This window comes from Aspergillus alliaceus, assembly GCF_009176365.1.
Source record: "Aspergillus alliaceus strain CBS 536.65 unplaced genomic scaffold BDW43scaffold_41, whole genome shotgun sequence".
Taxonomy (NCBI): Eukaryota; Fungi; Ascomycota; class Eurotiomycetes; order Eurotiales; family Aspergillaceae; genus Aspergillus; species Aspergillus alliaceus.
The window spans coordinates 196,729-210,028 of record NW_022474724.1 but is presented as its reverse complement, the minus strand read 5'-3'; the positions used below and the strand labels follow the sequence as shown (position 1 = coordinate 210,028).

The window sequence follows — 13,300 nt, the reverse complement described above, 5'->3', positions numbered from 1 at the left end:
AATCTGACATCGACCGCCCGCGGGAAAGTTCCCCCACGTCTGCCTGAGGCATTTTATACAGTAATGCCTGATATATAAGGCTAATATATGTATGTGTGTATCTATGATGTACGTATGGAGTACATCCCCAAAAGTCATAGAGCAATTAAGACTTGCTGAGCTTGGGGTGATATTCATCTCGACGATTCATGTTTTCTCAGGACTGATCTGAAATACCCATACCGGTACATACATACACACATACCTACAGTACTTTCCCCGACTATCTCTCCCTGATCGGTCTGGAATTACAACAGAGGTGAAAGTTCCACGGATGCTCTCCATATACTTGATAGAAACAGCGACAGAAAATACGGTTTATAGTATCTATATCTTGAAGAACATGAAGAAACATAGGGTTTCCGAACAAATTGCCATCTGGGGAAAGGCGAACTCGTCCGTAAACACCGGACAAATGATGAAACCGACTAGATCGATCGAAACTAATTTAGACGTAGTATTGCAGATCAATAGCCCATATTCCCCTTAATATTGATGGAAAGATACAGTACCCACAGGGTCACCACTATCTACGCAAGGAAACAACAAAATGACACGTCCATATAAATGAATGCCAAGACGGAATGGGTTCTGCAAGCAAGACGGATCATTAGTTCTTCCTAAAGAGCCTCCCTTTCTTCCTACAGGAAACTACCCCCTACAGTCCAACTGGACCTGATCTAGATATGCGTGATGGTTTGAGATATGGGACTCGAGCGCTTCTGCAACAGATTTCTCAATCTCATCTCCCTGACACTGAAGGTCAGCAATGAATGAAACGCCTCGGCCTTTGAAATTAGCTAAAAGCCGCTGCTACCACCATCGCACAACAATATGATATGATCTCTTCAGTTTGGCCGTGTCAGTCACAGATGGGATGGTCAGGCATTTAACAAAGAGATTTCGCTTGGGCATAATTGATCCGAGTTACCCATAATGGAATCTCCTGGCTATGAGCTACTCACTACGTACGGATATATCTAATTATATGGTCATCTTCAGGATGACATCTCTCAGGATGGAGATTATGGTGTCTCCCCCATCTACACTAAGGGAGGGGACGCTTTACTCAACCGGTAAGGTACCAATGTCAATCTTCACTCCACTCCATAGGGACATTAATTTCTATTATTATTCCAGCCCTCTTGTGTCTGATGTTTGGTTCAATTGTTCGCTTTTTCCCCCTTTTACCTCTAGCCCCCTCTAGCATTTTTTGATTTTTATTTTATTTTATTTTTTGATTAAATGCTGGTCTTACTTGAGATATTATTATTATTATTATTATTATTGTTTTGATTAAATCTTACCTTTCTTTTTCTTCTTCTCCACGTTCCTTACTCGAATACTAGTAATTGGCAGTGATTTTGTTTCTCAACTGACTTGTTTGTCTTTGACGTGTATTATTATTATTTCCGCCCCTTCTTTCTTTCCTTTCTTGTCATTGGTAACATTTACCTTCCCTTATACACAGTGCATTCTGTATAAACCTTGGGGAAGAAGAAGAAGAAAAAGAAGAAGAAGGAAGAGACAGAAAGAGAGTCAGAGAGCGAGAAAGTGTGCGCTGTCACTTCATATATTTTCTTATCAATCCCTTTCTCACTCCAAATTAGCCCCTTTTTTCCCGCGGTCTTCTCTCTCTCTCTCTCCTTCTCCTCCTCCACTGTCCTTTCTCTTCCGCCTCTTCGAGTCTATTAACAATTGTTTTCTCACATTCATTTCTCTTTGTCATTTTCACCTTACCCTTTTCGGTCCTCTGAGTGGATGACCCCATTCGACCCTTCTTAGGCCTTTCCCTTCCCATCCTTTGTCAACAACACCAGTCGAAACCTCTTGCCATTGGGGGCCTATCCTTTATTTTTTTTCAATTGCTAGACCATATTCTTAATTCCCCTGTTCGCAGTGTTTTCTTCTTCTGATTTACTTGACCATTTTCTTTAATCTTGGTTAAGCTATTTATCATTCAGAATTATTAGTACCATTCTTATTCTTATTTCTTTTTTATCTTATTTTTACTTTTTATTTTTGACGGTTGGTCTTGTTTACGGGATTGTCACTCGCAGCCCCTAAAACACCCAACTAAGAGGTTTGTCACCGTTCCACCAAACATTGTCTAATGCACATTCCAATTGACCATTGGGCCTCTTTCTAGACACGTCTCCATTGGCCTATCCTGATCTAGGCTTTTTTCATTGTTATTTCTCCTCCTTTTGTTCGACTTCATTTTGCCCTCTTTTCGGCCATACCTTTTCCTTCCCTTATTTCCTCACTCCTTTCTCCTTTCGGGGGTGATCTTCGCGGCGGTTGGCTTTTCGCTCTCCTGGCCATTCCTACCACGTCGTTTGACTCGCGCTTCCTTTTTGCCCCTGGTCGGTGATATCGATTATTTTCATTCGTCCTAATTTGCTTTGTCCCCTCTTCCTTAGCTAGGGGGCTATCACGTCCGGACCGTTCGTGTTCCTCGCCATGCAAACCTCCGATGCCTCCAGCATTCCGAGTCGTTTGATCCCTTCCAAGTTTTCTCACCTCACCGCGGACGATACTGGTTTCTCTCACGGGGCTTACAACTCCAATAGCTTTCCTCTGCAGGGTTTGACGGACCGGAACGCTCGTCGAGCTAATATCCCTGCCATCAACACCGCCGCCAGTCAGAACAACTCCGACCACATGGCAGCCTCCGGCACCGCGTTCGACATGAACTTCACCCCTCTGTTACCGTCCCAATTATTGCTCGGAAGTCCTTTCCAACCCGGAACTCCATCTGCTTTTGCCTCCCCCCACTTCGCCAGCTTTGGTAGCTTTCCCCAAGGCAATACGTCTGCACACGTGCAGAGCCACCAGAATCAGTTGGGAAGCCCAACGCAGGCCTCGCAGAATGCCAACCTTTACTCAGGGATGATGTCTGCGGATGGCATGGGAAGCTCCCAGTTATTAGGGGGCCCTCAATCGCCGGTTGGTGGCATGGGCGGCTTGGGTAATGCGGCGTTCGGAAGTCCTGCCGCGTCGGTAACTCCGGGTCTCCTCTCAGGTACGAGTCGAACCGTGTACCTGGGCAATATTCCGGCGGAAACTTCTGCTGAAGAAATCTTGAACCATGTCCGCAGTGGTCAGATCGAATCCGTACGGTTGCTCCCTGACAAGAATTGTGCTTTCATCTCCTTCCTGGACAGTAACTCGGCGACGCACTTCCACTCAGATGCCATCTTGAAGAAGCTTGCCATCAAAGGTAATGACATTAAGGTCGGCTGGGGTAAGCCCTCTCAGGTACCTACCTCAGTTGCCCTGGCGGTGCAGCAGTCGGGGGCGTCACGGAACGTCTACCTTGGCAACCTGCCGGAGGAGATGTCGGAGGATGAGTTACGCGAAGAGCTGGGGAAATTCGGTCCGATTGATACTGTGAAAATTGTGAAGGAGAAGGCAATTGGTTTCGTACATTATTTGTCTATTAGCAACGCGATGAAAGCCGTCTCACAACTGCCCCAAGAGGCCAAATGGCAGGCACCCAGGCGTGTATTCTACGGTAAGGATCGGTGTGCATATGTTTCCAAAACACAGCAACAGAATGCGGCTCAGTTCCTGGGCATCGCGCCAGGGTACGCGCACATCCTGAACTCAGCAGATCGGGATCTGATCACGAACGCACTCGCCCAGCAGTCCGTTGCGGCTGCGGCCGTTGCTACTTCTGCCGGTGGTGTTAACAACCTGGGTAACCGAACAATCTACCTAGGCAACATCCATCCTGAAACCACCATCGAAGAGATTTGCAACGTAGTGCGTGGCGGCCTCTTGCATCATATTCGCTACATTCCCGACAAGCATATCTGCTTCGTCACCTTTATCGACCCGACCTCAGCTGCCTCTTTCTATGCCTTGAGTAACCTACAAGGACTCATGATCCACAACCGTCGTTTGAAAATCGGCTGGGGCAAGCACTCAGGGCCACTCCCCCCGGCTATTGCCCTTGCTGTAAGCGGTGGTGCCTCCCGAAATGTGTACGTCGGTAACCTCGATGAGACTTGGTCGGAAGAACGCCTTCGCCAAGACTTCTCCGAATATGGAGAAATCGAGCTAGTGAACACATTGCGCGAGAAGAGCTGTGCTTTCGTGAACTTCACCAATATCGCCAACGCCATCAAAGCGATTGAGGGAATGCGAAACCGGGAGGAGTATAAGCGGTTTAAGATCAACTTTGGCAAGGATCGCTGTGGCAACCCGCCTCGCCAAACAAGTAATGGTGGACAGCAAAATCGCAACAACGGGCTGGAGGGGCCTCAGTCGCCCTCGCCAGCGCTCAATGGGTTCCAGCAGAATTTGAGTCACTCTGGCTCTCAGTCCAGCCCAACCCGATCCGCCCTCTCTCCTGCCCCTGGCTCGACAGGTTCACAAAATGGCCAGCAGGGCCGGCACCCGCTGCAGACTGTTACATCACCCTCTGGAATGTTGAATGTTGGATCCAATAACCCATTAACCATGTACCTTAGCCAAATGTCTGCCCAGCAAGCTCAGGAACAAGAGAACCGTCTGAACGACTCTATCTCCCTCGCTGCTTTGCAGTCGCAGTCGCAACCCGCACCTCAGCAACAACCCCTCTATAACGGCACAGCGACCAGCGAGCTCACCAACGGAAGCATTGAAGCACCGCTCCATCAGCACAAGCCGTCTACCAACGGATTTTTGAATGTCACCAATGGCTCTAGCGGCCCTGGCCATCACGCCACTGCCAGCACCAGCAGCTTAAGCGTCCCACGCGCGCAGCACTCTCGGGCTGTCAGCTTGCCGTCATTCTCTCAGGAGCCATTTGGTCCTATCTCGGGTCAGGCTGGACATAGCCGCGCTGCTGTAGCTCACCAACCGCAAAGCAGCTTTTCCAGCTTTACGTCAGCCCTAGGGGGCCTCAATCATGCCGGGTTTGGACTGGCCATCCAGAACGAAAGTTCGCTACCCGGCTGGGCTGAGGAAGAGATTGGAGCCAAATAATTCCATCTTAATATTTCGAGGGATCCTTTCCTTCCCTCTTCCATTCTTATGGGTGCATCATTTTTAACTATTAACATTTTTACTTGACGCTTTCTCTTCATCATGTTGATTTATTGTTTTGAAACCACCACCCATTGATTCCTTTCTTTGTATTGGTTTGTTCTACAGTATTTCTGTCCTTCCCCTCTATTTTCTGTGCAAATTTCGTTCTCAGCCAACCCATCTTACACCCTTTAATACTTTTTTTATACCATCCTTGTATTGCTAGCTGGGTATGATATTCTTTCTCTTCAGTTCTTCTTTTGGTTGTTTCAGTTTCAATTTCCAGTTGGCTACGGAAGGCGGGTGAGATATCGGCTATACCCTAGACCGGTTAGCTCTGGTCTGTTCTTTGATGTTTATTCTGCTCAGTTGCATATGCGATGTCATTTTGACGGAATTAATCCAGGGCGAACAGCTCCTTTTGCATAGTGGATCACGGACAGGGGTTATATAGTTGCAGAGGTAATAGGTTCGGGACAAGTGATGGCAGTAACCATCAAGGAATATAGCATAAGTGAAGAAATACGAAAAGTAATGATCTACACTTTGTCGCTGTGCTTGCGAGTCTCCCGAGGAGCGCGCATTGTATACTAAGTGTGGTGGAGTAGTAGATGCTGCCTATCCGAATCAAGTAAAGAGTCAACAATCACGCTCACGTGACTGTATACATGCTCCGTCGTGGCACGCTAAGCTCCTTCGGGCCCAACCATGGAACCTGAAGAAATGCTCATGATCATTCCAAGTCGCTCGCTCCTCCACCATCGGTCCTAGGTGTCCTAGGTTAGAGCAGGCAAAGTTCAGAGCCACATAGTTTACCAAAATGGCCCTACCTCCGGAACAGATCAGTATCAAACGCCGTCGAGAAGAGGAACCGGTAGACACTTTATGTAAGAAGCTTCTGCTAGTTGTCGTCACGGCTAATTCTACGGTCCCCCGCCCCTTCGGTTTCTCTGCATAGGGTTGTCTTCTTTATCTATGGGTACAAAGCTAATATGCGAATACAGATATCCAATCTGATTTGCATCAGACAAAACGCCGCTTTACAGACTTCGTTTTCCAACGAGTCCAAGTCAGTGCCAAGGATCTGGGAAGTGAATCTCCCAGTGCTTCACCAGTGTCCGCGGCGCAAAGGTCTATCCTTACTCCGCGTTCAGTGAGCGCCTCTGTATCTCTGACTGCGGGCTCGGTGTCGGCCCGCGCTACAGGAGAGGTTCCTTTGGTGAGAGCCACGTCCCCTGGGGCCGAGCGTCGCGAAGAGAAACGCATCGCGACCGTTCGTAGGGAAGCGGAGGAGAAACTGAAAAAGGCTTTGCATTCTTCGCCTGGTCCGGCGCAGCGGAAAGCTCGTGATGAGAGTGTAGGCCGAGACGTTCTTGGTGATGCTACTGCGGCTGGAGTGTCATCCACATCTAGTGCGCTAGACAGCGCGTCGTCTTCTCCGGGACGCGCGCAGTCGTTGCGACGATTTCAAATCTCCCGATCCAGTACGCCCATGAGCCCCCTTCGGAGTAGCGGAGGAGGGGTGCAGAAACGTAAAGCAGACGGGGTTGCGGTACTCGTGGAGAAGCTTCGACGCAAAAAGCATTCGCGACAGGCGTCCCTGGTAGCCGATGCGGCCGTGCGAGCGGATGATGTCGCTTCTCGTGACAATTCCGATGTGGCTGAGGAACAGCCAATCCCTCCACGGAAGCGACCGGTGGTAAACCAGGCCGAGAGAAAATGGAGGGAAGAGCGTAAGGTGGCGATCTCGGCTGCGAAAAAGCATATCTCGCAGGTATTGGAACAAGGGGCCCAAGCGCGCCATAGCAACTGGGAAGACGAGTCAGAAAAGCTAGCTCGGGATCTTGAGCAAATCGCGTTAGAACTAGAAGGAGACATGGAAATGGAGGTATCGCACACAGATACGAAACACAACGCCCCTCAATCGACGGTTGGACGGACTCATTCGGTGATGCCCAAACCTCCGTTGAAATATCCTCCTCGCACACCCAACAAGCTTCGTGCCGCGGCGTCTGCAGTACGCACGCAAGGGGCCACGGATCCTGGTGGATCCATCACGCCTGCCACACCGGCACCGCTCAATCTACACTCCACTGCAGGGCAGGATGACGACAGTGACGGGGAGTATGTATACGATACGTACATCCGACGTCCTCTGCCGAACGGAGGTCAGCTTACGAACGCACTAGCGGATTTAGAACTAGACCAAGATGAGTGGCTCCGGCAGAAGGGTATCGATACGACTCGTCAGGACATCGGTGTGATCGTCATCTCACCAGAAGATGAAGAATACTGGGAACATTTTGCAGAAGATGACGACGATGAAGACCAGTGGGACAGTGAAGACGGGGACTCCAATGGTGAGCGAGCCAATCACACATAGAAACTAACCTGAGATCTGCCCTCATAAAAGAGAGGGGGAAGGTAATAGCAGACTCTGCTAACAACAACGATAGCCGAGAATAATCCCGCGAATGACTATCCCGACGAGGAACTCTCTTGGGATGACGAAGAGGATGACCCCAAAGCCATCTACAACCGGTATCGGCATAATCACTCCGATGAGGAAGAGTTCGGCTTTGACGATTCCTCCAGTGAGCGCTTCGGGTACGGTTTTGGATACGGACAGAGACAACGGGCGCACGTGGATTCCGATGACGAGAGCTGGTGAGGGTACGACGACGGGTGGCTGCATTGATTATTCTACTGGATCCAGGTGCTTGTCCTGCACAGTACTTTGGAGAAAGAGAGACCAGCAGGGATGGAAGGTAACACATCATCAGTCACCGTTCCCTTGCCTCACCTCCTACACTCACCGCAATTCTGCAGATGCAGTCGAGGGTATATTATGAGACCCGAGTCTGTTTCTGCAGAGTAACCTTCATTCTGCATGCAGACTCCATCGCACAGCATGTGCAGTACAGTACGTATGATTACACACACCCTTGGATATGAGTTAATCCCTGTTCCTTACATGCATAAATACAACGTTGTAAGGGTGCTAGTATGTATGGTCGTACTGTATGTATTTATATACTAAGTACAGGATGAAAAGCAAAATGAAGTGAAGTACATACAGATGACCCTCGAGTCATGCTATCCCATTCTCACCAAAAACAAATCCCGAATCTAAATATGTCAGAGCAAACCTCCGCAGAAAATCCTTTCCTTGAAAGAAAATCAGAATCGCGATAAGATACATACAAAACTCTACGAGAACACAAATATTCGACAACTCACCTACATAAACAGTATAATTAATAATCTACAGGCTCTCATGCCGCTTCATCACGCAGAAGGGAAGGGAAAACAAAATCAAAAATGGGCAAAAAATTTTTTAAAATAAATCAAAGAACGATATGAAGTGAGGGATGATCCTTACCCCTTCCCCTTACAATTTCCCATCCCTATCGGTTCAGCATACCGAACATCATATTCCAATGGAATCCCAGATAGCATTAGCATATCCATGTTATTGATATTTATGCGGGAAGAAGAGCAGGAAGGAGAAGGGACAACAACACCAATGATTTATAGAAAGAAGATAAGTGGAGCTTCCATCCATCACAGATGCATAGAAGGGTGATTTCTCGATTCGGCAGGAGGGGCGACTTGCATGTCTACATGATTCAATTCAATATGTTATCAGTTACCTGGTCCTCTTCAGGCCAAGGCTATTCAACGTATATTAGGTAGGTACTATGCGGCGTGGATACGTCACTGCAGAAGATGGATGTTGTATACATGCAAATGGACCTAGAAAGAAAATATATGTATTTATATACGCCTGTGCAGTTGGTAGGGTTTTGATGACCATTTGGTAGCATGGCGTATTTCCAACTCGATTGATCATCCCCTCTCCAGTGACTATAGATTTTCTCTGTGGACAGGGAATCAAAGCAGGGACAAATAGTCTCCTTGCTCAGTGAAGTAATTGTCTTCTTGAGGGTTGTAAGATGATATCATGTGTTACCTCTAATGAGGCATGTAGGGGTTTCAAACTATCTCGGCTTTGTTTATTTGGCTGCTTGCCTATATGCTTGTAATATGGTAAGAGACCTCTATGTTTCTTTTCTTCTTTCTTTTAATTCTTGCTGGCTATACTACTGGATTAATATTCTGCGTACTTATTGGTGGTGTTTCGTATGTATGTGTGTATGTATGTTTTATGTACTGTATTTGAGTGTGAAAATAGTGTATCGATATTCTTTCTGTATGGTACTGTACGGTACGTTCTGGCTACCAAGTATAGGGAACTATGAGTATTGCAAGTGACTCAATTGAGTAAATTTGGTTGAGAATAGTAATCTCTTCCAGTCCAATACAAGTGACAGTCTCCACGGATTTCATTTCAATCCAAAACAATACAGTGATGATATGATATGCATGCTAAGGTCAGATAGCCTCCCTTTGAGAATCATAAAACAATATATGAGAGAGAAGGAACACAAAAACGTCTCGAAACGACAGCCCAGCCGGTAGAAGAACATGGGGGTAGAAAAAGTGAAGTAAAGTAAGCATATGACGAACTTCAGAGGTATCTTAACGGCCGTAAGGATGGATTTTTCGAGGTAGAAAGAGAATCCATAAAAATCGAGTAATGAGGTAAGTATTTTTAAGAAAAATAAGAACGAAAAGAAAAGGAGAGAGAATTAAAATAGATCAGAGAATTTAGTGCGATATGCGTCGACTTAAAACTTGTTCTTTGGTCTCTCGCATCCACGGATACCATGCTCCCACCCATTCTACGACGCCGAATCGTGGTGCTGCCGAATCAACGAGCCCTGACCCCTCGCGTAGGAACTCGCCATCGCGCATGCGTCTCTGCTCACGCAGTGTTGGGCACTTCTTCTCCTTGATGAATCGGTAGAATTTGCATTGGATTCCCTGGAATCCGCGCCGTTGCCGGCTAGGGAACTGTCGGTTGAAGCTCTCGCGCACCTCCTTCCACTCCTGGCATAGGTCCACGCGGTGATACCAGATGAAGTACATTTCCTCTTCCTCATACTTTGGTCGAGGGGGTCGTCGCCTCTCCGGGGCGTTGCTCGAACTGCTCGAGACCGAATCGTACCGGTCTCGAGAGTACGCACCGGGCGAAGACTCCGTCGACCGCGGTCGATAGGGCAAGAACGCCTGATCTTGCGAAGAGCCAGAACTTTCCCGGTAGGGATGATGGTGATGGTGGTGGCTCTCTGTGTAGGGGTGATAAAAGTAGTGGTGACTAGGACTGGGAGGGTAGATAGGTGAATATTGCGGTCCTGGATGGGCGTAGTGCAACTGAGAAGGAGAGTGGTCGGACTCTGCTGAGGGGTTCAACAGGGAGTCGATAGCCATGCGGCTTTTTCGTGATGATGGCATATAGCTTGACGGGGATTGCGAGTGAAGGGGCTCCATGTTTCCTTCTCTATTTTTCAGTTGGCAAGGTGATTTTGCACCCTTTGTGATCCAACTGCTTGGGTATGGTGATCGACGAGAGTGCAGTAGTAGATTTGAGGACAAGGGAAGCCCTTCGTGTTTGATCAAGGAACAATCCCGATAAAAGTAGGGCGTAAGGAGCCTAGGGCACACTTTTTCACACTGACCAGATGGAAGTGCACTGTGGCCGCGGCAGATAGAGAAGATAGTAGGAAAGGATAATACGCCGAATAAAAAGGGCGGTGATCTTGTTTGGCGACGGGCCAAGAATCTTGTATTCCTCAGCCACTACACCAGGACTTCCAGAAAGAGTGTTGGGCCGAAGGATCACGTAGAAGTCACGGTTAAGCGCTCGAAGGTTGGAAGGAAAAAAAACCTTGGAACAACCAACACCGCACGAGACACCGGGTTGGATTCTTAAATGAGGGCAATGGCCGCCAAGGGTTCCGTTAGTTGTGCTTAACCCATGCAGCGTACCGAATCCTTGGGACACGCCGGCCTGTAAGAGACCCCGAAGATGACTGCGCCCCCTGTCCACTGGGAGACAATCACTGCTACGGCGGGTACACGATGGCTCCGAAGTGAAGTGTAGCGCCTGCGGTAGCAGGGGAGTAATTCAAGATCCTGGTGAAGGAGGAGTAAAGTGTGTTGAGGGGGTACGTCGAAAAAGTAGTAGTGGATTTCCCTTCTCCTAATGCTTGTATGCCTCTTTCAAGTCCTGAACCCTAGTAGTACCACAACAGCAACCCTGCACTGATCTGCTAATAGAAACAAGAAATATATATGAAGGGTGGGGGCACTTCTAAAAAAAATAAATAAATGAGAAGACGATTTAATATCTTGTAATAGAGAAAATGACAAGAAGGAGAGAGAAAAAAAAGAATAAAGATATCAAATCAAATCAAGTGAAGTATAGGTATTTCTCCCGTTTGTTTTATATGCAAGGATGTCGCATAGAGAACGGTTAAAATTCCATAGAAAATTTTGCCACTCTTCTGTTTCTTGTTTCCCTTTAATTCTCTATGATGTTTTCCCACAGAAGAGAAGAAAGGATACTCAGACGTTGAATAGTATGAAGCAAGTGGAGATGTGGAAAGAAAGGGTCACGTTGCCAGACGTGCAGGATGTACGTGCAGAACAACCACCGACTCTTTGGACCGGGTATTTTATGTATTTCTAATTTTTTGAGAACGAATGACTTCAACTTGTAGCCTTGTCCTTTTTCTTTCTCTTTTCTTGCCTTGTCTTATTTTTATTTTTATTTTTTTTTTGGTCCCAGTGGAAGATCCACTTAAAGAAGTAGGTAGGAGGGGAAAGAAGAATAATTCTAGTTCATGCAATATGCAGCAAGGATATATCAGAACCAAAGGGTCTGAAGGAGCCGCAAAAGTCGAAGAAGAGTTGGTATTTTGGTTTGACCCATCAGGGATGACAAAAAGATGGTCATTAAAGTGGAGGGTCGAGCAGGCCATAGTCAGTTCAAAGTCAATGGGACCCGATTTTTGCCTTCCGGTCGAATGACTTTCATCCCAATGACACAACGGTCACGATGTAGTTTTTGGCCACGCTGGGATCACCCAGAAAGGGGTCCAAAAGATGTGATATGAAAAAAACCATGGAAACAAAATGAAATTATTGATCACTAACAAGGCAAAGACAAAGAACCTGGTCCCTGGGGTACCTCAATTAGGAAATGCCGTTCGACTGTAGTTCTTTGGAACCCGTAAGGGATTAAAAAAAAAAGGTACCAAGATGAAAGAAAGGGATTCAAGTCTCGGAATTACAAAGTATTACTGAAAGATGCAAGTCAAAGATCTAGGCACTGCTATACAGTTGATAATACAAAAGTAGCCTAGAAATATACTGGAATATCTCTCTTTTTTAAAAATAAAAAATAAAAATAAAATCGGGGTATTTATTTGTATACATGAAGAAGTGCTATTGGACGAATGGTTATCCAGTAGGGAAACGTTTTTCCTTCCATAAAGTAATACTACTAGGTACGGTACTAGTAATACTCCGCACTCAGTCGGGATACATATCTAAGTAACTTCCGATGGGTATGGGCCCAAATATGAAATGAAAGGAATGATTTCTTAGTGTACATAAGATACAAAAGATTTCATTTGCCTCTAGACGCACGTAATAATAAATCTACAGTGGATGCGCTCCATCAAGAGAGAGAATCATTTCACATTTGGGAAAGAGACTAGAGAGAGAAATAAATAAAAAGATAAAAGAATATATAAAAGTATTTTCACTATAAAAAATTCAAAAAAATTTTTTTTTTAATTTGAATGTAATACACGATATGCTGCAGCCCTGCCACTGCATAAGAAGGCTTCGGTTTCCCGGAGCTGATAGGCCCTTGCGGGTAGACCGAAACGAAGCATTGCAGGGTTCAATTCAGTTCGGCCGCTGGCGGGAACATCAGACGACGCCCCTGCTCAAAGACGAGCTGTGGAGCTGTGGGATGTTAGTCCGATGTCCGCTCCGACACCTAAATTAAATCATTATCTCGCCTGGAGGTTCGGGGGTCTCGACCTTGGGTACGGAGTGCAAGAGGCGAGATATGCTCGTACGTCAGTGACTCGGTATTCGAATCATTTTAACAGCCAATTTAAATTTATCAAAGAAACAAAGCCAATTAGTAGAGTTTGACCTTGACTGTGAAGAGCACGCCATCTATCATCAAGTCGGTGGGATCTAAGGCACGGTCAAACGTCGGACCCGCTGACAACGATGAAGACACCACACACACAACATCCCTCTTCCCTTCAACACACCTCCAAAATCCCACTTTCATTTCCACCGGCTTGACCCAATCCAA

General features: G+C 46.8%; 3 protein-coding genes across 3 annotated transcripts; 2 read left to right on the top strand and 1 right to left on the bottom strand.

Annotated features, from left to right (window-relative positions):
* Positions 1–2,204: 2,204 nt before the first annotated feature.
* Positions 2,205–5,329, top strand: BDW43DRAFT_161563 (putative differentiation regulator (Nrd1)). Its single transcript, XM_032038598.1, has one exon. It carries the CDS (start codon positions 2,503–2,505, stop codon positions 5,011–5,013), a length of 2,511 nt encoding a protein of 836 aa, XP_031897442.1. The 5' UTR covers positions 2,205–2,502; the 3' UTR covers positions 5,014–5,329.
* Positions 5,330–5,799: 470 nt separating this feature from the next.
* Positions 5,800–8,375, top strand: BDW43DRAFT_285164 (Iwr1 domain-containing protein). Its single transcript, XM_032042913.1, has 3 exons — positions 5,800–5,942; positions 6,060–7,415; positions 7,512–8,375. The coding sequence occupies exons 1-3, from the start codon at positions 5,876–5,878 to the stop codon at positions 7,724–7,726; spliced, it is 1,638 nt and encodes a 545-aa protein (XP_031897441.1). The 5' UTR covers positions 5,800–5,875; the 3' UTR covers positions 7,727–8,375.
* Positions 8,376–9,726: 1,351 nt separating this feature from the next.
* BDW43DRAFT_313864 (uncharacterized protein) lies at positions 9,727–10,449 on the bottom strand (the record flags this gene model as incomplete). Its single annotated transcript, XM_032047685.1, has 1 exon — positions 9,727–10,449. The coding sequence occupies one exon, from the start codon at positions 10,447–10,449 to the stop codon at positions 9,727–9,729; it is 723 nt and encodes a 240-aa protein (XP_031897440.1).
* Positions 10,450–13,300: the final 2,851 nt, after the last annotated feature.